This window comes from Ochotona curzoniae, unplaced genomic scaffold (genome assembly GCF_017591425.1).
Source record: "Ochotona curzoniae isolate NIBS_2020 unplaced genomic scaffold, NIBS_Ocur_1.0 patch106, whole genome shotgun sequence".
NCBI classification, from domain to species: domain Eukaryota; kingdom Metazoa; phylum Chordata; class Mammalia; order Lagomorpha; family Ochotonidae; genus Ochotona; species Ochotona curzoniae.
In genome coordinates this window covers 524,637-549,701 of record NW_024466647.1, presented here as the reverse complement: position 1 = coordinate 549,701, position 25,065 = coordinate 524,637, and the positions used below count along the sequence as shown (strand labels likewise).

General features: G+C 43.8%; 2 protein-coding genes across 2 annotated transcripts in view; one reads left to right on the top strand and one right to left on the bottom strand.

The window, feature by feature from the left end:
* LOC121166283 (BRISC and BRCA1-A complex member 2) overlaps positions 1–14,435 on the bottom strand; it is a 418,479-nt gene extending 404,044 nt beyond the window's left edge. The window contains exons 1-2 of the mRNA XM_040995412.1: positions 14,335–14,435; positions 11,032–11,183 (exon numbers count right to left, since the gene is read on the bottom strand). Coding sequence (XP_040851346.1) covers positions 11,032–11,159 — 128 coding nt within the window. The 5' untranslated portion in view covers positions 11,160–11,183; positions 14,335–14,435. The remainder of the gene's footprint in view (positions 1–11,031; positions 11,184–14,334) is intronic.
* Positions 14,436–14,792: 357 nt separating this feature from the next.
* Positions 14,793–25,065, top strand: part of LOC121166282 (ribokinase) — a 91,410-nt gene continuing 81,137 nt past the window's right edge. Inside the window, exon 1 of the mRNA XM_040995411.1 lies at positions 14,793–14,911. Within this exon, the coding sequence (XP_040851345.1) occupies positions 14,823–14,911 (89 nt within the window). The 5' untranslated portion in view covers positions 14,793–14,822. The remainder of the gene's footprint in view (positions 14,912–25,065) is intronic.

Here is a 25,065-nt window from a genome sequence, read left to right as displayed (position 1 = left end):
CCACTAACCCAACTACTCAAAAAAAGGAGGGAGAAAATACACATCAATAGCATCAGAAATCATCTTTCCAATAAATAATGTTGACTGGTCAACTAATTATCCATAGTGGGGGGGAACTCTTTATTTCACTCTATTTTTTAATAGAAACAATAAATTTCTATTTAATGCCTCAAAAAGGAAAACTTTAAAATTTCCCCAAAAATGAAATGTACTACTCTGGTCAGTATCTTATAAAACGAAAGATGTAAACATCAAAGAGCTACTGATTCTTTCCTTAGGAATATGCCTTCAAGAGTAGCTTTTTGATCTCTTGATCATCACATACATGGCTTTTTAAATTGTGATCCACTATACACACACGTATTTCATTGAAAAGAAAACCCACAAAATACTGCTTATTTTTACTATGCATGACACACATTCTGAGAGTTTCCACTCTATTCTGACTCATTTTTAAATGTTGGAGTGACTCATTCCATTGATTTTACAACTGCTAATGGGTAAATGTAACCAGTTCAAAAGAACTTTGCCCTCAAAAATAGTCTCATACATATTTACTTGCACACATGTGAGAATGAAGGTGGCATTATTTCTCAAAAAAATTAACATAAAATTCAATCATAACAAGAATGAATTTGGAGCCTGGCATGTGTGGCACAGCATGTTAAGCTACTATCTACAACACTGGCATCCGATATGAGTGCTCGTTCAAGTCCCTGCTGCTCTGCTTCTGATCCAGCTCCCTGCTAATACATCTAGGAAAGCAGCAGATAATGTCCCAAATCCTTTGATGGCTGCATTCACATGGGAGAGATGGCTGGAGTTCCAGGCTCCTGGCTTCAGCATGGGAGCCCTAACTACTATGGTCATTTGGGGAATGAATCAACTAATGGAAAATCTCTCTCCATCTCTCTGTAACTCTTTCAAGTAAATTGATTTATTTCAAAAAAGAAACTTTAATTAAAACAGAGCGGGCATATTCAAAAAAGCGAATACAATATAGCAATGCAAATGAAAAAAGCTAGAATCATAAGAATCAACACAAATAAATCTACTTAACTTAAAACAATGCAAAACAAGCAAATTACAAACACATAGTAAGTATACTATCAGTTGTATTGTTTTAAACATAAAAAAATACCATATATTGTACTGAGGATATATTTAAGATGCATACAGCAAAAAAAAAGGAATGAAATCACAGAAGATAAAGAAAAATGATATGCAAAAACCAGCAAAAAAGCTACAACTAGTTAGTGTAAACTGCCCATCTTCACTACTAAACCAAGGTCTCCCAAGGCAGCAGCTTTCTTCCACACACACAGTTCAGCCTGCCAGCAGGGAGACTAATGCAGCCAAATTCAAAATAGCCTTCAAAACGTACAGCACTCATCGTTTCAGATTGCCCTATTTAGTAATCAACTACTTACACTGAGTATCTATTTTTAACAAAGTAATGCAATTCAGAACATGGACAAAAAGAAAAAAAAAAACAGGTAGTTGTGGGTGGCTGAGATGTCACAGCAGATGCCCCAAACACAGCCGTGTGCCAGTAAGGTTGAGTCACTGCAATATGCTGAGAGAAAGATACTAAGGCCCAGCTGCCGCAGGTTGCCACAAGCCTGCTCTGCTCTCCTCGCTGTTACGTTGGCCAGGCATCATTCCAGAATGCTCACAGACACTTAGAGCTCCTCAAGATTAGAAAAAAATCACTAAAAATGACAAAATATGGAATCTTACAAACAGCACATGCTTGTGATCAAATTAACATGGCACTCAGAATTCATAAACATTTAGTAAGCTTATGGAATAATTCCCTAGAATTAATAATTTGGCCCTTCAAGATCTCAGTACACATATTACCTAGAAGAGTAGATCCAGTACTGTAATGTATGTTACAATTATCTGAGAAACGTTATTTTTCAGTGAATGTCATTACAAAAAGTATGTGTATCAATTTAAGCAATGCACTACCAGGCCAATAAGCATCCTTCCTAGGCACAAGAAAAAAATCCTCAAACCAAGCAACCTCTCTAACATTAAACATCTGCCATGCTCATTCATTCATTCAATCCCTCCCCTCTACATTACATATGAAAAGTACGATAGCAGAACTTACGAAAGGAATAAAAATAAGTAAGAATGCATTGTCCCTAAGAGAGTGGTAACCTCACAATGCAATTAAGAAACATAATCTTAAATAAGGCAGAAAGACCTACGTACCCTAAGAGAAGAAAAAAATGAACTGCTATTAAAAAAAAGAGGGGGGGAGAATCAAGACGGCGGAATAAGATAAGGACACATTTAAACAGATGGAGAAATATTAGCCGGTGTAAAGCAAAGAGGACACATTCCAGGAACCAGGAGAGGACAGAACAAGAGCAGAGGGGTACCTGGAGACTGACAGACACAGGAAAGCAGCAGACACACAGGTGTGGTATTGCAGTGACTGATACACCAGCGGCATTCAGTGAGCTAAGATCTGAATTGCCACAGCAGCCAGAAATCCACCAGTAACCAGGTGGGAGGGAACATTGACCAGGAGCTCAGGAGGTAAACCCAGTCAAGGAACTGCCTGTCCTGCTTATCTGTTTGGTCTGACCAGGAGCAGAGGCAGAGCAGCAGGTCCCAGACAGGCAGCTTGGGAAGAGGGTGGATTTCACAGCCCAGTCTGACCTCTAGAGCTGAATCAGGCACCATTTTGTTTAAGGAGGCAAAGGCTAGGGAAAGGACTGAACATGCACTGAGCTGGGAGTGAACTCATTTCTGGCTCAGTTACCTACAACAATATGGCATCCTACACATTCCACCCAAGATAGGAGAGGGTAGCCCTCAGGCCTGACGGTCAGCAGAGCAAAGACTCTAGCAGTGGCACGTCAAGCACCATTTTGTATGATGTGGCAAAAGCTTTAAGACTGCAGGGACAACAGTGAGCTGTGCATGCACTGAGTTAAGAGTGAACTCACTGAGCTCAGTGCATTGCACTAGTCCCACAGGAAAATAATACTGACTTTGGCATCATATGGATCAAAATAGGTCTGTGTGGCCCTCACCCCTAACAGTTAACAGGTTCTGGCAAGATCAGTACCAGCAAAAACCTAGCTATATAGTACTCTTGGTGTTTCCCTAATCCCAGGATCTGGCTCCAAATGGAAGTGGGAGAAAGGTTGTACAGACAATGGTGCAGTCTCAGCATGATATCACAGGAGGTGGAGACTGGTGAGCCAGGAGCTGGAGCTACAGAGACCATGGTGGAAATCTAACATAAAAACCAAGACCTGGAACTTGCTGGAGTGGCACAAGTGACTGCAAACAAAGAGCTGTGTACCAACTGCAATAAGTAAAATTGAATTGTAAACCTGTGGGTGACACAGCTTAGAAACCTGCCCCAAAGAGAAGAATTTGTTAACCAGAAGTTCAACGACCAAAAGCAAAAGAAAAGACACAGGCACAATGAATATTGCTGAAGACTCCCCTGCAAAGCAGCAAAACCCTTTGCCATAGCAACAGCCGTTTGCTAAAATGACAGGACAAAATTATCACCCATATATATTAACCCTGAATGTAAACAGATTAAACTCATCAATCAAATGTCATAGATTAGTAGACTGAATTAAAAAAACAAAACCCATCTATTTGTTGCCTACAGGAGACATATCTCACCAACAAAGATCAGCGGAAACTATATCTCATGGATTTTGAATTTTTTTGGTAAGTTTCACCTCTTCAAAATACTTTCTCATTAAATTCTTTAATGACTCATAGATCATACAATAGCATCATTTTCTTCAAGAAGGTTCTTGATTTTCTTTTTCATTTCTTCAGCGACACATTAGTCATTCAGTAGCACGTTATTTAACTTCATGGCGTTTTTAATTTCTTCTTCCTGTTATTTTGTTTTGTGGCTTTTCATTTAAGAGGATGTATAGTAACTGTGTAAAGCAAACTATCATATCCAGTAGCATGTTATTTAATTTCATGGCATTGTAAATTTGTTTTTCTTCCTGTTGTTGATTTTGTATTGTGGCTTTTCATTTAAGAGGATGTATAGTGACTGTGAAATGGGGACTATCATATCCAGATGTGAAGATACAATGCAGTATGCATCTCTATTTCCAGACAGAGACGGACTCCCAGTGAAATTGTTTAGTATATCTTGACAACAGGATGCTGGACTGTCTGGCATTGTCCATGCCCACAATGATGGACATATGACTGTTTATGAAGAACTCTACCATAGTAAAATTACAGGGGAACTCAGTGAGGGGGGAGGGACCTGAGAGGGGGTAAGGAAAATCTCAGGGCCTATGGAACTGTATCATAAAATAATAACAAGAAGAACAAGTAGTAGTAAAATTTTAAAAAAATTAAACCCTTGCTTTGATTGGGTTCTTGTCCATGTATTACCTCTGTGAGCTACCTCTAGATACTCAGACCACATCTCTTCAAGCACAGGGACAAATGTGGATGCAAATAACAAGGCTTGCTTTTGTAATCTCTAAAATGCACTTTCCTCACTTCACCCACTCCATATGTATACTGTGCTCCGGGGGAAGCACGCTCCTTTGGGTTAACAGAAATTAGAAATGTGGATTCGAGCCCTCATAACTGAGTGATGTAAATCTAAATGAAAAAGGAAATGCTAAAAGTGACACACCAAAAGAGAAACCATTCTTTTCCCTAAGTCTGCCCCACTGTTTTGCTGTGGAAACTTAAGGAATTCACACTTTCCCTGACAGAAGGATTGAAGGAAGGATTGTTAATCAGCTTTAAAGAACTTTTCACGAATCTTTCCCGACAAGTACTATGTAAAAGACATCAATAATACTCTGAATTAACAAGGCTTTTCACATCATTTTAAGCAAAACAACTTTGTTAATACCAACAGAGGTACTGTTATTTCTCATTTAAAGCTACAGAAAGTAAATTCCATGAATAGTAAAGGTCATTAATGCCACCTCAAGTATTTTTCTGGCAGAGTTAGCCAGGTGGAGAATCTTTTCCTGTCAAGGGCCACTTGGATATTTATAACATCATTCACAGGCTATACAAAATCATCAACTTAAAAATTAGCGAGCCTTGGAGTGCCTGAATTTCAAGTCCCATTTGCAATGTCCTCGGCAGGGTCAGCCCAGCAGACCTCAGGAGCCATTTATGGCCAACAGGCCAGATGTTTCCCACCCCAGCCAGAGACAGCCAGGAGTAAGAGATTAATTCAACATTATCAGATCCACAATTTGTACTTAAACATTCAATTAAACTTTCAGGTATTTCAAAGTACCCCCACAGGGAAATGCAAAAGAGAAAGCAAAGTGACCTGGCATTGATAAAAACCCACTGGTCTCTCAGGATATTGACACAACGAATGAGAAGTTCAACTTCACATCATCTTACAAAACCGAGCCCCCAGTACACAGGCCATCAGCACCCAATTAGCTCTACAATGACTCTGAAAAGAATGTTTATGACAAGCTGAAGAGCAAAGCATATGTCCTTTGTGTCACTGTCCTATCCATGAGGGTCAGTAAACATTCCTGGTTCACAAGTTGTCAGTTTACTTCAATGACAGTTTTACTGAGATGTAATGCACATACCATAAAACTCACCCTAAAGTACACAATTCATTTCACTGTTTATGCAAGCAACACCACTACCTACTTTTAGAACATTTTTTTAAAGATTTATTTATTTATTGGAAATTCAGATATACAGAGAGGAGAGACAGAGAGGAAGATCTTCCGTCCGATGATTCATTCCCCAAGTGACCGCAACAGCCGATGCTATGCCGATCCAAAGCCAGGATCCAGGAACTTCTTCCGGGTATCCCACATGGGTGCAGGGTCCAAAAGTATTGGGCCGTCCTCGACTGCTTTCCCAGGCCACAAGCAGGGAGCTGGATGGGAAGTGGAGCTGCCGGGATTAGAACCGGCGCCCATATGGGATCCCGGTGTGTTCAAGGCGAGGACTTTAGCTGCTAGGCCACGCCGCCGGGCCCTACTTTTAGAACATTTTTGCATAAAAAAAGAGATATCCCATACATGCCATCAGGTACTTTTCATCCCCCAAGCCCGTGGCAACCACTAATTTACTTTGTCCCTATGGACTACATATTTCATAAATGGAATCATACAGTATGTAACCTTTTCCCATAAGTTTCTCTCACTTAACATAAATGGATAAACTTTATCCATTCTGTAGCATAAATAAGTACTTCAGTCTTTCACAGGGTAGGATAATATTTGATATTTTTGATACATTGTGTTTGTAAACTTACTTGTCAGCTAATGGGTATTTGGGTGTTTTCATAGGATTTTTGATGTGGTAAAATTTTAATCATTTCATATGCTAACTTAAGAAATTGAGACCCAGTGATTCAATGAGAACCATCTCTGGTTACAAAGACGTAAGAATCATACACTTAAAATGACGAAGAAAAAGATCCCTGGTATACGTGAGTCTAACAGTACAATGCAAGATTGGCCAAGACAGAATCTAGTGAAAATCAGGTAGATTAGGAAAAATGTCACTGAGTCAAAGAGTTTAAGATCAACAGTTTGAAATTTTTTTAAAAAAAGAAAGAAATGAGAACAATGCAGAAAGAAAAACTTAAAATCAAAGAAAGAAACATGGAAAGTACGGCAAAAGCTCCCACTTACACGTGGGAGCACTTCACAAGCTGCTTGACTAAATGGCACAAAATTTTAATTCCATGAAAGGAAAAAGCTTCAATTCCCAATCCCTGGCTATTTCCAGAATGACACGTTATTCATAAATCCCCTAATGTGTACTGTTAATTTTTACATTCAAAGTAACATAACAAAAAAGAATATTAAAGCCTTCCTATCAACTCTACAGGAATTCTTTCCACCACATTATTTTTCTTCAACAAGAACAAAGACAGCTGAACACCGGCAAAATGACTAACAGTAAATGCTCCATAAGATTTGATTAATGAAGTTGAAGACAATAACAGGTCTTTTAATGTTTATTTATTTGAAAGTCACAGGGTCAAAGGGAGAGGGAGGCAATCTTCCATCTGCTAGTTCACTTCCCAAATGTCGGCAACAGCACAAGCTGGAGCAAGCCAGTCAGGAGCAAGAAACTCCATCCGGCAAAATGACTAACGGTAAATGCTCCGTAAGTATTTGATTAATGAAGTTGAATGACATGAGTGACATGCGCCCAAGCACTTAGCTCATCACCTGCCACATTCCCAGGTGCACGAGCAGGAAGCTGGATCAGAAGTGAACCGGAAGAGACTAACAGGCACCACTCCAATAATGAATGCTAGCACAACAAGTGGCAACTCAACAATATTTGCCCCCAGTAGCAGATCTTTGTATCTCTTCCCAACTTAATCTTTCACTAAACATAAATTTAAACCCTTACATCCAAATCTATAGCCTTGTCAAAAAAAAAAAAAAAATAGCAGAACGTGAAAGGCAACAGATAGTCAACTAAACATTTCTAGGAAGAAAACATTCAGAAGCCGGCACCATGACTCAACAGGCTAATCCTCTACCTTCAAGTCCTGGATTCCATATGGGACTGGTTTTCTACTATCCAGTTCCCTGCTTATGGCCGGGGAAAGCAGCAGAGGATGGCTGAAACCCTTGGGACGATATATCCATGGGGGAGATTCAGAAGAAACTCCTAGTTCCTGGCTTCCAATCTCCTCAGCTCTGACCATTGTGGCAATTTGGGGAGTGAACCAGTAGGTGGAAGATCTTTCTACCTCTCCTTCTCTCTGTAAATCTGCCTTTTAAATAAAAATAAGTAACTTCTTAAAAAAAAAAGTCACTCTCCTTATACAAAAGTTGTGTAAAATTGAAATGTCAATGAAGTAATCACAGGATATGGCTAAGAACTTGCATTTTCTAATCATATCGGTCACTCAATACCACGTCAATTAACTCCATAAGTTTGTAAACCATTGTTGATGTTATGTTGCAGCTTTTAATGGGTCCGGACGATATTCTGCCAGCTCTGCCTTCAGACCAGAGAAGGTCTGCCCAAGAAACTGTCGAATTTATCTGGACAAAAAGATACTGGACACTATGCAAAGCACATGCTTGCAATGAAAGAATTATGGCTGGATTTGAATTGTAATACTGCAATAAGGTGGAGGAATCCACCATGAGGGGTGGGTACGGAAAGGGGTTGGGGGAATCCCAGAGCCTATGAAACTGTGTCATAAAATCAAATGTAATAAAAAAAAAAAGTCACCTGACACATATTCAAAAAACAGGGGCACCCAGTGTGGTAGCCTAGTGGCTAAAGTCCTTGCCTTGTACATGCCAGGATTCCACATGGGCGCCGATTCGTATCCCAGCGGCCCTGCTTCCCATCCAGCTCCCTGCTTATGGCCTAAGAAAGCAGTCCAAGATGGCCCAAGGCCTTGGGACTCTGAACCCAAGTGGGAAGACCTGGAAGAAAGTCCAGGTTCCTGGCTTCAGATCAGTTCATCTCCAGTTTTGCAGCCACTTGGGGAGTGAATCAGCATAAAGATCATCCTCTCTGTCTCTTCTCTATATATATCTGCCTTTCCAATAAAAATAAAACTTAAAAAAAAAAAAGTCAACTGGACCTGGTGCAGTAGCCTGAGAGTGAACTAGCAGACAGAAGATCTTATTCTCTGTCTCCCCTCCTCTCTGTAAATCTGCCTTTCCAATAAAAATAAATAAATCTTTTTTTAAAAAAAAAGTCAACTGGGCCTGGCGCAATGGAGCAGTGGTTAAGGTCCTTGCCTTGCACTCCCAGGATCCCATATGGGCGCCGGTTCTATACTGGCAGCCCCGCTTCCCATCCAGCTCCCTGCCTGTGGTCCGGGAAAGTGGTTGAGGACGGCCCAAAGCTTTGGGACCCTGCACCCGCGTGGGAGACCCGGAAGAGGCTCCTGGCTTCGGATCGGCATAGCATCGCCATTGCGCTCACTTGGGGAGTGAATCATCGGACGGAAGATCTTCCTCTCTGTCTCTCCTCTCTGTATATCCGCCTTTCCAATAAAATAAATCTTTAAAAAAAGTCAACTGACACATCTCCCAACAACAAAGGCTAGAACAACTGAATGAGAAAATAAATGACAATTGGATGCTCCTTAGCGCTGGGGTAACATTCCCACACACAAAATCATTAAGTCAGAAAGACACGTAACATAAGGAAGCCCCTGCATAGCACACCTTCACAACATTCTAGAGCGCAGAGCACCATCTCGCCTTCTGCAGCCCGGAACCAGCTGGCAGCTGGGGTACCCGATGCTGTTCATACCGGCAGAGTGTCTGCCTCCCATCACTGGCCACAAGTTCCAAACTCCAGCCGTAAAGTAAAAATCATTCCTACAGAGTGCTTTAATTATTCTTGTACCATCATAATGTCAGAAAATCCCACAGTAAACCAAAGACTGTATCTGAAATATAATACTTAAAATTCCATACTGACATAAATAATTGGACAAAAACTAATTGGAGGATAAAGGACAGTGCTTCCTTGCTGGAGGACTCAAATTCATACACATAGGAGGCCTGAGGGAAATGGAAGAGCACTCTTACACAAACACCTGAGTAATAATTACCGTGGGCAAGAACCGGCAGTTCATGCTCCAGATGGTGGACAAAAGTCTGGTTTAAAAAAAAAAAAAAGCAGGATCTCTGCATAACCGCGAAGCACCATTCTGCAAGACTCTCACTGAGCACAAAGGAAAAGTCAGCTAACTTCACAGTGAAGATACCTATCTGAGATATCAAAGGTAACAAACACTAAAGATGGGATAGGTATTGTGGCCTAGTAGCTGCCTGTGGCAATGCTTGCATCCCACGCATCCAGGTTGCTGTGTTTCTGATCCAGCTCACTGCTAACGTGCTTTGGAAGCAGTGTAACACGGCCCGAGTGCTTAGGCCCCTGCACCCTCATGAGTGACCCGAATGAAGCTCCTGGCTTCTTCCTGGTCCAACCACAATTGTGGTTATTTGGGGAGTGAACCAGTGGTAGATTTCTTTCTATCTATCCCTCTCTTTCTGTAACTCTGCCTCTCAAATAAATCTTGAAAACAAAACAACAACAACAACAAAAAAAACCAACAAACAATAAAGACCAGGGGCCATCACACTCCTTTTTCTGATGCACTGAGAAAGCTACAACAATATATCTGCAGTGTTCTGAGGGAAAAATACATTTTCACTCAAATGAAAAGCAAATACAAGCTTGAGAAGAATTCAAAAGTTTTGTGGAAAATGGAATTAAGAAGTGAGTTTGCTTTTCCAAAAACTTTCAGAAGAACCCTGGAATTAGGACAAACTCACAGTGACATTTTAAAAAGTTTGCATCCAGTTCTCTGCACAATTGTCCGGGTTCTGAGAGACAAAGACTGGGGGGCTGCACGGAGTGGGGAGCTGAGGAAACCTAAGCACAACTGGTATTCCAGTTTGGGCCAAGATCAAAAAATGGACGGGAATGGGGAAACTGACACTATTCAAATAGGGCCTCTAGAACAATGAACAATATTATATGTATTAATTTCCTGTAGTACTTTTCTAAGTTTTCTGTAACTCTAAATTTATTGGGGTTTTTTGACACAATATTTCCAGGTGTGACATCTTGCTGTTTGAACCCCATTGTGAAGAATGTGATTCATGTTGGCTAGTTATTACAATTTCTACAGCAAGAGATTATCAAATGCTGTCAAATTCAGAATCACCAAAGCTAGTTCTTATAACAAGAAGCCGGTGAATGAAAACCAGACTGGCTAAAACTCACATGGTACACAGTCCACAAACTATACCCACTTGCTACATGGTTTCAGGAGCCAGAAAAAAAAGGCATGAACTTGTGACCATAAAGCACTGGCCCACAACACAAACAAAATCACTTTAAACACAAAATATCAAGAGTTACATAAAACCAACTTAACGTGAAGAGATCATGACTTGACGAATTTCATGGTATTTGATTTTTATGAATCTTGTTAGGACAGTTTATCATTAGGGAAAGGCTGACTGGTGCTGAAAAATTCACAGAATTAGCTCTCATACATACCCAGATTTCAAGTCAGTTATCCTCAAACAGTTTGTAGCATCCAATCCCACTTTTCCATTCCGTACCACACTGGATATGAATGGGGAGAGCATTGGAGAAATACGGTTCAAGGCCACTTCTGGGGACATTTCAACTCAGCTTGCCAATCACCACTGAAAATAAAGGGGAAAAAAATTGGTCCTCAGAGTTTACAAAGGAACCAGGTATAGCAACCTCCCACAGACTGCACAGCACTCAGCATTTTCCATCACTTTCCCTCCGCAGAGCAACTACTCTCAATGAATCTCCAGGAGGACCAACTCCCAGTGCTCTGCCATTGGTACAGGGACTATACCACTGATCTGGAACAAAAGAAACCTTTACAATACAAATATCTCCTTTCCAACGCTCATTTCCTTACTGTCACCCCACTGGAATCAACTGGCTTACCCAACCCTCTTCCATAACACACACACACACACTCCACTGGGAATCCTCTATATCCCCACAAAAGGTAGGAATTTGACTAATAATTCCATCTGAAACTCTAGGACAAGTGTAATTATTTGTAATCATTATTTACTAGGAATTAGGTATGGCTGATAAACGTCCCTTGAAAACTGACCCCTACAATGTATTCAACTATCTGCCTATGTGCTTCTCTCCCCCTGCAAGAATTTTATCTTGCTCGCTAGTATTTACCAAAAGTATCTACTACATACTAAGCATTCAATACACACTTTTAAAAAATGACTGGATAAAGGGACAAAAGCTAGAGAAATATTTAAGTAGGGAGAGAAGATAAAATCTCTCAAATAATCTGGTAAAGGGAACAGATATGGAACAATTTGAAAAACAAATACAGCAAATTCTACTGAATGAAGTAACAAAAACATACACCCATTCAGATATTAAGCAACACACAGTAAAGGAATCCGTACACATAAAAATACAGAAGTAAAACTAACAAATCATATCTCAATTACATGGAAATTTGGGGGGCTAAGTGAAGGAGCACATGAATTCCTCTGAATAGATTTCTGAATGAAAGCCTCTACTTTCAGAGGTGAATAAGTCAATTCAAACGAACATTTTCTTCCTCAATCTGAAAGGCTAATCCCACATCAAAAGCAAAGTAATTTCCAGCAAATTACAAGTAACTGATGTTCTGGGTCTAGTTTGCACATATTAAAATACACTTTGCAAGTTCCTGCTAAAACAAATGTAAAAACTAGACCTGGTTTGAATTTCTGTTTTCTGGGAGTAACAAAGGATTGAAGTCAGCACTCAAAAAGGAGTAAAACTGCGACCCTATAAAGTGATGACACCCAGGAAGTACCTGAGGCAGAAAAAGCTTTCTACTTTATTTTTCAGGAAATATCAAACAAGCTCAACTTCCAATACCTTAACACATCTTTTCTCATCACCATTCTAAAGCATCATCTCAAGGAGCCAACATCAAGTGCACTCTGCCATAAATCATCAAAGTCACATTTTGTAACACTTCCTCAATTATAAAGAGCTTCCACACACATTGCGGTTGATATTCACAACGAGGGTATAAAGCAAGTGCTTTAATTCACATCTTGCTGATGATATAGGTAACTGTTATACCTTGTCTTTGAGCAGTATACTAACCCATGTTCCCATTTTGAAACCTATTTTTTTCTTCTATTCTGCAACATTTCCACTCTCATGTCTACGTGCTGATGTCACAGTTCTTGAGGTGATGCTTATCTAGACCACAAGCAAAAAACACAAAAATATCCATCTTGGAAAAAACAAAAGATCTCATCTACATGACCAAATTATTCTTCTAGGGTTTTTTCCCCCCCTTAGTCCTTTTATTTTGACCTCTCATTTCCACAAAAAAAGGAAACAGAAATACATTCTGAACATCTACTTATTAATGGCACTATATTTACCACTCAACTGTTCATTTCCCACCCCAATAACCCAGATCCCTGGTTAATGTTATCATTCTAAATTGACAGGTAAGAAAACTGCAGCTGAGCAACACAGAATAATATTCAAAGCCACAAGCCAACAGCATCAGAAACCACGTCCACTGTACCCATCTTCCTACCAAATACACCTGACAACTGCAAGCACCAAACAGAAAAGCATCCAAATGATTTAAAAGAGATTGTAAAATATAAACAGACAAGGCATGAATTCAAATGAACGAGGGCTTCCCAACTAGACACAAACTAGACCGGCTGTCGGCCTTCTGTGGCACCCACCGAATAGTCAAGAGTACAGAAAGAAACCGTTCCACGAGACAATGGCCCTCTCCTATTCAGCCACTGACTTAGGTGTGGTTTGGGGGCCACAGCTAAAAGGAAGAATCTGTCTTGATTTCCAGAACAGCCATATGTGATGTTTCAGCAGTGCCAAGATTTCAGGACACATTCAAATGTTTGAACCACAGGGAAACGTGATTTTTTAAGAATAAAGCTACATCCACCCCCAAATCAGAGATCTCTGAATAACAAACAAGATGGCCTTTTGTTGTGATGAGCTGAGGACAGGGAGGCAGAGCACACTCCTTTTTTTTTTTTTAACACTACCACAAACCTCAAATAGGTTTCAAAAAAAATTATGGTGGTGACCAGGCTCCCTCGCACGCTCTTAGATTTGTATTTCCTAATGGTGATGTGTTGCTGAAGAAAATGTAAAAACGCGATTTTTATCACGTGTCCACTGCCCCAAGCGAGGAGCATGTAAGGTCAACTGATGGGCGGCTCGGGGACTACAAAGACGTCTAAAGCCCAATCCAGCCTCTCGCAATTAAGACAGGATGACAAACACGGAAACATGTGCCCCCGCTGACGTCATGGAACGGAAAGGGGTGGCGTCCTGCTGCGTCACGTCAACGTCACGCAGCGCACGAGGGAAGTTACACAAGGGACGCAATTTTTCCAGGGGACAACATTCAAAGAAAAACCTGCCAGCTCAGACCTAAAGAATGCCCACCCCTTGCTAGGAGTCGTCTATTATAAGGGGACATTTTCCGTCTCCCAAATTGTATGCTTTCCCTCATCGAACTAGAAAGCAGGGAGAGAGGAATTAATCCCGCGGGCTGAATCAGGGTCCAGGCGGGGGAGTTAGGCGAACTAGATATGAAGAAAGAGGAGGAAGCCTCTGGCCTGGGTGGCTCGTTCGTGAGGGGACCGGCACGACCGGGCTGAGGGGGATATCTGTGGAAGCGGGCCTTCTCAGGAGGAAGAGGGGGCGAGTCCGCTGGCCATATTTAAACCATGACTCAGCGCCACCTGTGCGACTCGGGATCCAACCTCCCCGCACCAGCCCCAGTCCAGGTACCTGGAACTTAACAGTCCGATGGGTAACCGGCGACTACGTGAGGTACAGGTTACCCGAGCGCGCCCCCGACCGACGCATCGACCTGCGCGCGCACCGCGGGCCGGATGCGTGCGCGCCCCTAGGACGTCCTGCCCCGCCCCCTCGGCGGCCCAGAAGCCGGGCGGCGTGCGCGTCCCCGCGCCGGTCGCTGCGGAAGGCGTCCCCGCCGTGCCTGAAAGTCCCGCCTCTGGCGTCAGTCTCTCGGGTTGGCGCGCGCCTCAGAGTCTCGCAGTAGCCGTCCAGAGGGGCCTCCGTACCGGGAAAGAGCGGGGAAAACATTTCCTTAGAGGATAAGGGGACAAATGGTGGGCAGGGTTAGGTCGGGCATCGGAGTGGGCAACCCGCCCCGGCCTCTGGGAGGCCCACGAGAGGGGCGTCAGGGGGCTGGAGCGGCGAGGCAGGGCGAAGGTCAGAGGGGAAAGATCAGTGTCCCCACTGCACCTTTAGCCATGGCGTCGTGTGGGGATCCCGGGCGTCAGTGTCAGGAGGAGGCGGCCGCGGTGGTAGTGGTGGGCTCGTGCATGACCGACCTGGTCAGGTTAGTGCGGGGGCTCGCGGGAGGGGGCGGACCGCGCTGTGGGCACTGCCGCTTCGGGGAATAGACTGGTAGCTGCGAGCTTCCGTGCCTTGCACGTGCGAGGGGCAGAGTTGGCGACCTTGAATGTCAGGGAGGAGGACGTGGAGGTCAGGTTCTAGATGGGCAGCTGCGCCCTCGGGCTCCCTAAGGCCGAGTCTGTTCCTCCGCAGGGTTGTTTGGGGGCTGGATGATGACTTGTCCACTGCACAGTGACCCAGGCCGCTGTTAATGCTGTGAGCTGGTGTAAAATACAAGAGGTGACAGGGCTGAGCCCTTGCCTCTCACCGTACTGGCCGCTGGCACTTCTGCAGTGTTTTTTTAAATATTTATTTTTTATTACAAAGTCAGATATACAGAGAGGAGGAGAGACAGAGAGGAAGATCTTCCATCTGATGATTCATTCCCCAAGTGACCACAATGGCCGGTGCTGTGCCAATCTTGGGTGCAGGGTCCCAAGGCTCTGGGCCGTCTTCGACTGCTTTCCCAGCCACAAGCAGGGAGCTGAATGGGAAGTGAAACAGCTGATTTTAGAACCGGCGCCCATATGGGATCCCAGTGCATTGAAGGCAAGGACTTCAGCTGCTAGGCCACCGCACCGGGCCCTCTGCAGTATTTTTATGGCAGCTTACTTTTCAGTAGTACAATGACTGTCTTATAGCAAGCCGTGGAAGTCCAAATAAAAACCCATAAACACTGTATAATCTTTAGTAAGCTATGGTTCTTTTTGTGCACCTTTTTTTTTAATAGTAAAAAAGTACTCATTAAAGGGAAAAAATCAGATATACCAAGCAAATCCTACCTATCCAGTAGTTTCTTTCATGTATTGGTGGACGGTCTCATCCATACTGCCTTTCCACATTAACAAATGGTGGCTGCAGGTGCAGTGCAGTCCGTTAAGCTGCTGCTTTTGCCGCCAGCCTGCTGTGTGAGTTCAGCTGCCTGCTTCTCCACCAGGGAGGATGACACAGGAACACGGGCTCCTGGCTTCCGCCTGCTCTGATCCCAGTTCTTCTGAAACAGGCAGATAGATGGAAGCTTGCTCTTGGTCATTCCACCCTTGAAACGGATGTGGTTAATACAGCAAGGGCTCATCTCTCAGAATCTGGCTTTGCCGTAGAGCCTAGAAATATCCATAAAGGTCTTGAGGGTCAAAGAGGGAAATCAAAAGTGACCAAATCCATCAAGAAACCACTTGTTCCTACTCAAAAAATAGTCCTGGAAGCTTTAGGATTATTTTTAGTCCTGTTTTATCTGACCTGCTTAAAAATGTTTATGTGACCAACTTTCCAAGGCTAGAGAGGCTGTGAGGGGCAGGCCTGGGGTGGGAGGGCGCCGGAGAACATCTCTGCAGGCTCTGGAGGCGCTGCGGGGCAAGCATAAGCCCCCAGGTGGACCCCTCTCCCAGCGGGAGCACCACATCCAGCCCCACCGGGACTTTCCGGAAGAAGCCAGGGCAGGAGTCAGCACACCTTTCCCTTAAGCATTGACTAAAATGTTGGATGGTTTAGGCTTTACATGGTCAGGATCACATCCTTTTTTTAAACAATCTTCAAAATGTAAAAGTCCTTGTCATCACCCAGGTCTTGGGGGGCGGGGGAGAAGTGCTTATTATGCACAGGTTACAGGTTTTAAAGGGTAAGGAAGGGGAGGGCAGACCTCACACCCTCTAAAGATGTTGCAATTGGCTGTAGGACAGGTCTGTTTCCCTAGATCTTCCGGTCATGTCAGAGGTCATGTTCCAGATGTACTCCCATTAACCTTGCAGCCATGTTGGAGGTCACGCTCCATGTGTAGTCCTGGAAGCTGTGCTTCAAGCCATGGGGAAGGTTAGGCTTAAGCCACACCTTCCAGGCTACTGGGCAGGGGTCGCCCACAAGGGTTGGGGGACCAGGTTCCAGAAGCTTCAACCCCACTGACAGTGGCAGCCAGCGAAGTGGAACCTACCTAACCAGTAAGCTTCCTTGGCTTGTGATAAGCGGAGAAACCTTCAAGGGGCCGCTTCTATAGGCCGGGTGGTTCCTGTGATTCACGGAGCAGCTGGAGTGTCAGCAAGAGCAGGAACTGGAAGAAGACTCCTTGCTGGTTTTTTTTTCCTCCAGTGGTCCCTCATTCCTTAGTCTCCATGTCCTTCTCAAAGCCGTGGCGGGGCCTGCCGTGCTGTGGTTGGGGGAAGGCTCTCTCTCAGGCAGCACCTGCCTCCTCCCACCCCTGTCCACAGCTGTTGTAGTGGCCTCCCCTGCATGCCTGTGGCCACTAGCACCACCTCCCTGTCCATGCTTCTTGTTTCCTGGGTGTTGAGCGTGGGGCGTTTCAGGCATGGGGGGACCTGATAAACAAACAGGACAGGCAAAATACAAGTAAGATTTTAACAGTGAATGCTGTCATGAGACTTTAGCGGAAGCCATCACGCCTAGTCATGGAATATCAAAAAAATTCAAAAGAAAAAGTGGCAAACTGGAAGGAATCAAAGTTCTCATATCTCTGTTTAAGTCTAGAACATGGTTTTCAACACTCTTATATAAAGGACTCATACACATTGGCCTGTTACATCTACTGACCACTCAATATGACAGTCCAAATTGAGAGAATACCGATTGCCAAAAGGAAATGCATAGTGTGGTTCAAAAACTGTAGCGATGCAGTCAGAGAGCAGAGAGCTGAATTAAAAGTTAGGGTCGGGCCTGGTGGCGTGGCCTAGTGGCTAAAGTCCTCGCCTTGAATACACCGGGATCCCATATGGGCGCCAGTTCTAATCCCAGCTGCTCCACTTCCATCCAATTCCCTGTGTAGCCTGGGAAAGCAGTGGAGGACGGCCCAAAGCCTTGGGATCCTGCACCTGTGTGGGAGACCTGGAGGGAGTTCCTGGCTCCTGGCTTTGGATCAGCACAGCACTGGCCATTGCGGTCACTTGGGGAGTGAATTACCGGATGGAAGATCTTCCTTTCTGTCTCTCTTCCTCTCTGTATATCTGACTTTGCAATAAACATAAATAAATCTTTAAAAAAAAAGGTAGGGTCACCCCATCACAACCATGTGTTATTGATGAGCCAGTACTTCACTTGAATTGCTTTCTCCCTAGAATGGTGGTAGTGACAACATCTACCCTAAGCCATTGTAAAAAGATATTGTTAAGCTCAAACAATATAATCAGTTCTTGACTGTTCATGTTGATAGGAATGTGAAAGAAGCATGCTCACCAACAAAACAAAAATAGTAGATAAATTAGAATTTAATAATTGATTCCAGAATACATTATTTTTAACGCTGATTTATCCTTCTAATTATATTTTGCTTAGAATAAAATTAAAATTGAGCTTTATTTCTTTAAATTACACCAGCAGATGGCAGGAAAATGTAGCCCAGATAATTATAATGTGACAGAAGTCATTTTGGAATTAAAAATTTACTATAATTAATTGGCAAGCTAGAAAATATGTAACACTGGTTTTGTAGGTGTTTGTCACAACCATTTTTGTTATTAAATATATTCATACTTTTCTTATTTTTCATTGAATTTGTTATGCATCAAAACTGTCACAGATATTTTCACCTCACCAGTCCCCTTTCTATCTGTGTGCTGAATTTCCCATAGTCCAGCACCCTCACCTTTTTGCCATTTGAAGATTGTCCAATCCCCGCTTCCTAAATTTCCCAAGTGAACCCAACATTTTGTCTCCTCTCTTTCAGATTATAGTTCCAAAACTGACTCATTCCATACTTGCCTAGCCAAGCCTCTAATTTCTGTTTTGCAGTATTTATTCTAAAATGATTTTTGACGTTAAGTGATACTTATTTTAACTATACTTTTAATATTTTGAGCTATCTGCCTTTCCTTGTGCCTTATATATGCACTGTTACTCTTCTCTGCCATAGTAGAAGACAAAAACGACGTACTCCTTTTGGTTCCCATTGCTCTGGCCACATTCCTGTGCCAAGGCTGTAGGTATTCTCGTCCCCTCACCACCATTCCTGCTGAAAAATTTAGTAATAACTAGTTCACTTTTTTCTTGGGCGACAGTACTTCTGCTCTGTTCTCCCCCTGTGTATTATGAGATCTGCCATTTGAAAGGCAGAGACAGAGATATGCTATCTACTAATTCATTCTTCAAATGCTCCCAACAGTGAGGACTGGGCCAGGCCAAAGCCAGGAGCGGTGAGCTCAGTGTAGGTCTCTCACATGGAGGTCAGGGACTCTATTAATTTGAGCCATCACCACTGCCTCCCAGAATGCACATGAGCAGGAAGTGGAATCAGGAGCAGAACTGGGACTCAACCCCAGGCACCCTAGCATGGGACAGGTACCTCATAATGTGTCTTAATCTGCCAAATGCCCACACTGCAACTGTGTATATGTTGGTAAGATGATTCAAAAATGTTTCCTTCTGACCAAGCTGGCGTAACTAGTATCATATTTGCCCTCCCACTATAAACAGCTAGGAAAGTGGATACAACATAGCAGTGTTAAACAGAGGAGAAAGGAAACAACCAAGGTCAGTCCTGGAGGCTGATGCCTAACTCCAGCAAGGAGAGGAGAGACTGGTGGGACACAGGGCAAGAATCAGTGAGTTGAAGAAATAGCTTATAGCTTAGAGACAAGGAAGCTAGAATTTGTGGCAAAGTATATTGGAAAAGAAGGAGCCAGTCCGGGAGAGCTGCAGAAGTTTGCATAATAGTCCCCTTGAGTCTGTTGCTCAATACTAAATGGGCATGCATAGAATTGCACAAAGCCAGACAAGGATGGGAGGGCTGAAAGCCTAACATTTCCCAGAACTTACACAGGCATGGGAAGTATCAACATCTGTTCAGCCAAAGACATTGTTGAACCTTTGGAACATTAAGTAGAGATCAAGAAGGACCACGGCTTAATAAGATGGGTGCACTTAGCCTCCTGTAAAATCTGGCAGCTGGCATTGTGGCACAGTGGGTTAAGCTACTTCCTACAACGTTGTTTCCTGACTCTCCATTTCCAATCCCAGTGCCCTGCTAATTCACCTGGGGGGAAAAAAAAGCAGAAAATGGCTTAGACCCTTGGGCCCCTGCCACCCACATGGGCAACCAAGACTCACTCTATCCATTTGGCTGACTCTGTCCCTGGCTATTGCACCATTTCAGGAATGAGCTAGCAAATCAAAGCTTGTTCTCTCTCTCTCTCTTACTCTTTCTCCCTCTCCCTTTCTTTCTTCTCTTCTTCCTCTTTCTTTCCTCTCTTCTCTTTCTCTGTAGCAGCCTTTCAAATAAATAAGTAAATTTTAAGAAAAAAAAAAAGCTACTCTCAACCCACTATAACAGATCTCAAAAATAATCAGCCATTTTAGAGCACCAGTTTGAGTCCCAGCTTCTCCACTTCCAGTCCAGCTTCCTGCTAATGCAATTGGAAAAGCAGTGGAAGATGGCCCCAGTCCTTGGGGCCCCTGCCACTCACACAGGAAATGGCTGGAGTTCCAGGCTTTTGCCTTGAGGATGGCCCTGCCCTGTCCATTGGAGCCATTTGTGTAGTAAACTAGCAATTGGAAGATCTCTTTCTCTGACTCTCCTCTCTGTGGCACTGTTTTTCAAATAAATAAGAATCTTGAAAAAAGAAAGGCACTTAAGAGATGAAGCTGACCCACAAAGCACTTAACTGCTGAAAAGACACAACACAAGGAAGATACTCCACAACGTGCCACTCACAGTGTGTCTGAATTGAAAGTCACTAATTTAGAGTAAGGAATCACCAAAGGAAAAAAAAAAAAAAAGGTGATCCATAACCAAAATGGTGAAAATAGTCAATTAAGACAGGCATAGAAATATCAGGAATGTGAAATTAAAATACAGGAACTTTAGAGGAGCCATTATGAGTATACTCAATGGGGGCCACAGGAATCATGGCATAGCAGGTTAAGCTACTTCTTGGAACACAGGATCCCATGTGAGAGTGGCAGCTCAAGGCTTGGCTGTCTACTTTGGATCCAGCTCCCTACTGCTGCACCTAAAAATGAGGTGGAGGATAGCCTAAGTGCTTGAGCCCCTACCACACACACGGCAGACCTGGATGGAGTTGTTAGCTCTGGCATCAGCCTGGTCCAGCCCTGGCTGTGGTACCCATGTGGGAAGTGAACCAGTGAATAGAAACATATCTCTGTATTTATCACTTTCTCTGTTGCTTTGCCTTTCAAATAAATAAAGCTCTTATTTAAAAAAAATGCTGTCTCTCATCCAGCAGCCAATTTTTAATATTTAATGTTCTCTGCATAGTTGAGAAGGATGTATGCCCATGTGAGCCACTGATTAGGGTGGGCAAAGTTGAGATGTGGAGGAAGGAAGATAGGACAAATTTTTTTTTTCCTTCCCTCCTATATCTAAAAGAGAAGTGGAGGGGGCCATAACTTGCTGCCAAACTATAACAGCACCTGGGGATAGGGGAGGGTCATTTGATGTTATCTTAGAGACCCCAATATGAGGTAGAATGTTCTGAAGCTGTTACTTGAGTAATTTTAATAGTTCTGAGATATTGTTGGTTTCGTTGCTCCAGGGGTGAGAAACCCTTTCCTAGGTCTATCAATTGACAAACCACCTTAGTGCATCCACAGACCTAGATACTTGCTGCAAAGCTCAGCCCAGAGAGCTGTCCAACCTGTTCTGCTCACTGTCCCCTGACAAGGCACTTGATGTCCACTGCTGGCCTAGGTAAGCTAGCTGTCATGCCCCTTATGTGCATCTGGGCATACTGTCCACTGCACAGACATCAGCACCTGAGGAGGCCCAATCCTGAAACATGCACTCCAAGTTCAGTTTACACATGGTATGATTTTCCCTGTGGCTAGAGTTTGAATCCAGCAGTCTAGATGGGGAGTCCCCCAAGAGACCTCCCCTCGGGTGGCCTCAGAACTGACTCTTGTGTGTGCCAGCTAGTGCAAAGTACAGTTCAACCCTGCAACACATCAGCCTACACACATACCAGTGAATGCAGTTGCCTGATCGTTTCTGCCTCCAGCCCCATCTCCCATACAGACCTACCAGTGCTGCAGCTTAGCCCAACCCAAGCCACCACAAACTTAGCCCTTACACACACCAGCGGGAACTGCAGCCTGGTTGGGGTAAACCCCAATAACTGACACCTGTGTGTGCCAGCATGTGCAACAGTCCAGTCCACCTCATCTCACATCCCATCTGGCTCTCATGCACATCCATGGGTGCTATGGCTTAGTTCAGCCCAACCCACCCACAGATCCAGCGCCCACAAATGTCAACAGGTGCTGTTTCCTTATTCCTAGCTTGGTCCACCTCCTGCCCTGGCTCTCATGCTCACCAGCAGGAGCAGCAGCCCAGCGAAGGAGCCTAGTCCAGTCAGCCCACTCCCAGACCTAGCCCACAAGTATGCCAAATGATGCTACAAATCACCAGTGGGAACCTCAGCATAACAGCAAAGTCCCCTTAGTTCCTCTTTTGGGCCTACTTCCAGCACAGATCTTGCACAGGTCACTGGTGCTCTGACTTAGCCTGGCATGGGCCACCCCCAGTCTCAACATTAGCCAAAAGATGGTGCAGCCTGACCTGGACCAGACCATCCCCAATCCTGACTCTTGCCAATGGGTGATGCAGTCTAGCCCTGCCCAGCTTGCCTGCATCCTTGGCTCTCATGTGAATCAATGGGTGAAATAGCCTGGTTCTCTCACATGTTGATTAGTGTCACGGCCCAGCTTTGCATAGCCTGTCTCCTTCCCTGACACTCACTGCCAGATACTGTGACCCAGCCCTCCCAGGCAGGCCTCCCAGCCTTAGCTTTCGTGTGTGCCAGTAGGTGTGCAGTGCCACCTAGCCCAGCCCAGGTCTTCCACGTGGGTGAGTGCATTGGTGTGATCCAGACATGCCCTCCAGGTTCCCCTCTCTTGAACCATCCAGTCTCAGTTCCCTCATTTACCTGCTGATGTGTTGAAGCCCACAGAAGTCATTCCCCCCTCTCAGCAGCACCCACTCTTACACAGAATCCCAAACCCTTTTCCCCAGGCAATCCACAGACCCCACACCCCACACTCCAGCTTGGGCCCCAGGATCATCTTGCAGCGAGGCCCAACGGCCTTCTCAAATATATCTTAAAAAAAAAAAATAGACAACCATGCTGACATTGGTATACTTAACACAAAATTGGGATTAACCGGGCCCAGAATGCCAGCCAGCTATTGGCTGCTTTTCTCCCAACAGTATAATCGTGTTTCTTCTCAAAATAAATGAGTGAATACTTAACAAAACTTCCATCAAAAAATGGGTGTACCCTGCAATGTGACAAGGAAAACATTTCTGAGGAGGTGACATTGGAGCAGACCGTGTAAGGTACAAGTTTGCAGGAGGCCTTAGCGTTCTCCTCCTCACTGTGTCTCCCGTGGCCTGAGTGGTGATTCCCCACATAAATGAACGTTACATAATCAGAGGCTCGGGATGAGCTGCCAAGGGGCTGCCTCTGGCCAGGGTGTTGCCCACTCTGTAAATATGGGAGTAGTTCCATCTTGAAACAAAACAACATTTCAGCCACAGAGTATTTATCCAGGAAAAAATACAGCTTGAAAATCACAGTCAGCTGGCAATTGTTTTTAAGGGTAACTCATGTTTCATTCTCTTAAGGAAATCATTTACACGTGTGCAAATTTAGGTTATGGGTTGGAACCATATAATGAATTTCTAATGGAGAAATAAAGTACTTTTTATGGAGGTAGGAATAGTTGTCATTGTCTTGATTTTTTTTTTCATTTTTAGCAACAAGAATTATACCTGTACCCATAAGGGAAACAATGTGATGTTTGTTTTCATGCATCTGTATATGTTCAAGTCAGAATAGCTAGCATATTTGTCACCTCAGACGTTTTTATTTCTTTGTTAAATGTTTTTTCAAAACCCTCTCTTCTATATATTTAAAAATATACATTATGATATTGTTAACTGTAGTCATGCCACTATAATGTGCTGTATGTTGACCAGCATCACCCCTTTCCCCAGCCACCCCTCTCCTCTAGCCTCTGACAACCCCATGTGCTACTCTGGGCTTCTCTTGAGTTCAGCTGTGTCAGGCTCCACACACTGGTGAGATCATGCAGTTCTGTCTGTCTGTGCCTGGCTTGTTTCACCTAACATAATGTCCCCAGGTTCATCCACGTTGTTGCAGATGACAAGTTGATTTTGAAATTGCTCTTTGTCTTTTAAATGTTACATACACAAATGCTGATATGAACAGATATGACTGCAAAATCCAGGCATTGGGAATAATAAATTAGTGTACTGAATTTTAATTGGGTAATAATATCACTGTTAGAGAGGTTTGCAGTATGTCAGAAACTTGCAGCCAGAAGAAGACAGGATCAGAGTCAGGAAGGAACGTGGTGACTCTTAGCAGAAGCCAGTATTATTGTGACCCTTGGAAAGACTTCCCGTCCTGGATCACCAGGTCATTCCTCCCTTTGGTTGAAATCATCTCCTGAGAACATCCCGACAACCACATCATTGTCAAGAAGTTCGAAGTAACTGATCAGTTGTTCGGGTAACACCTGTCAGTGAATTAACTCAAAGCACAAAACCCAGGCGTTTAAGCAGTTGACAAGTATTATTAAACCTGTTGTATAAGAGAAGAAGCTGGTTCAAAGAGAGGAACGCTGTCACGAGGCTTACAGTCAGTAAGTGGCTCAGGCCTCCTGCCTCTTGCACCCTGCCACAGCCCTGGGGCCCCTGGTGGCAAGGAGAACTGAAGGGCCACCTTTGAGCATTTCTCACTGTTGGCTTCTGCCCAGTTAAAATAACATTTTGAAAGCTCTGACTTTAACCCAAATTTTTAAAATTTATTTTATTTGAAAGAGTCACAAAGAGAAAAAGAGAGCTATCTTCCATCTGCTGGCTCACCGCTCAGATAGCCACAATGGCCAGGGCTAACCAGGCAGAAGTCAGGAGCCAGGAGCTTCATCTGAGTCTCCCATGTGGATGTAGGGGCCCAAGTACTTGGACCGTCTTCTGCCATCTCATTAGCAAAGGGTTGGACCAGAAATGGAGTAGCCAGGACTTAACCTGTGCCCATATGGGATGCGGGCTCTGCAGCTTAACTTGCCGTGCCACAGCTCCGGCCTCTCAGATGTGTTACTTAAGCATGATTTTCT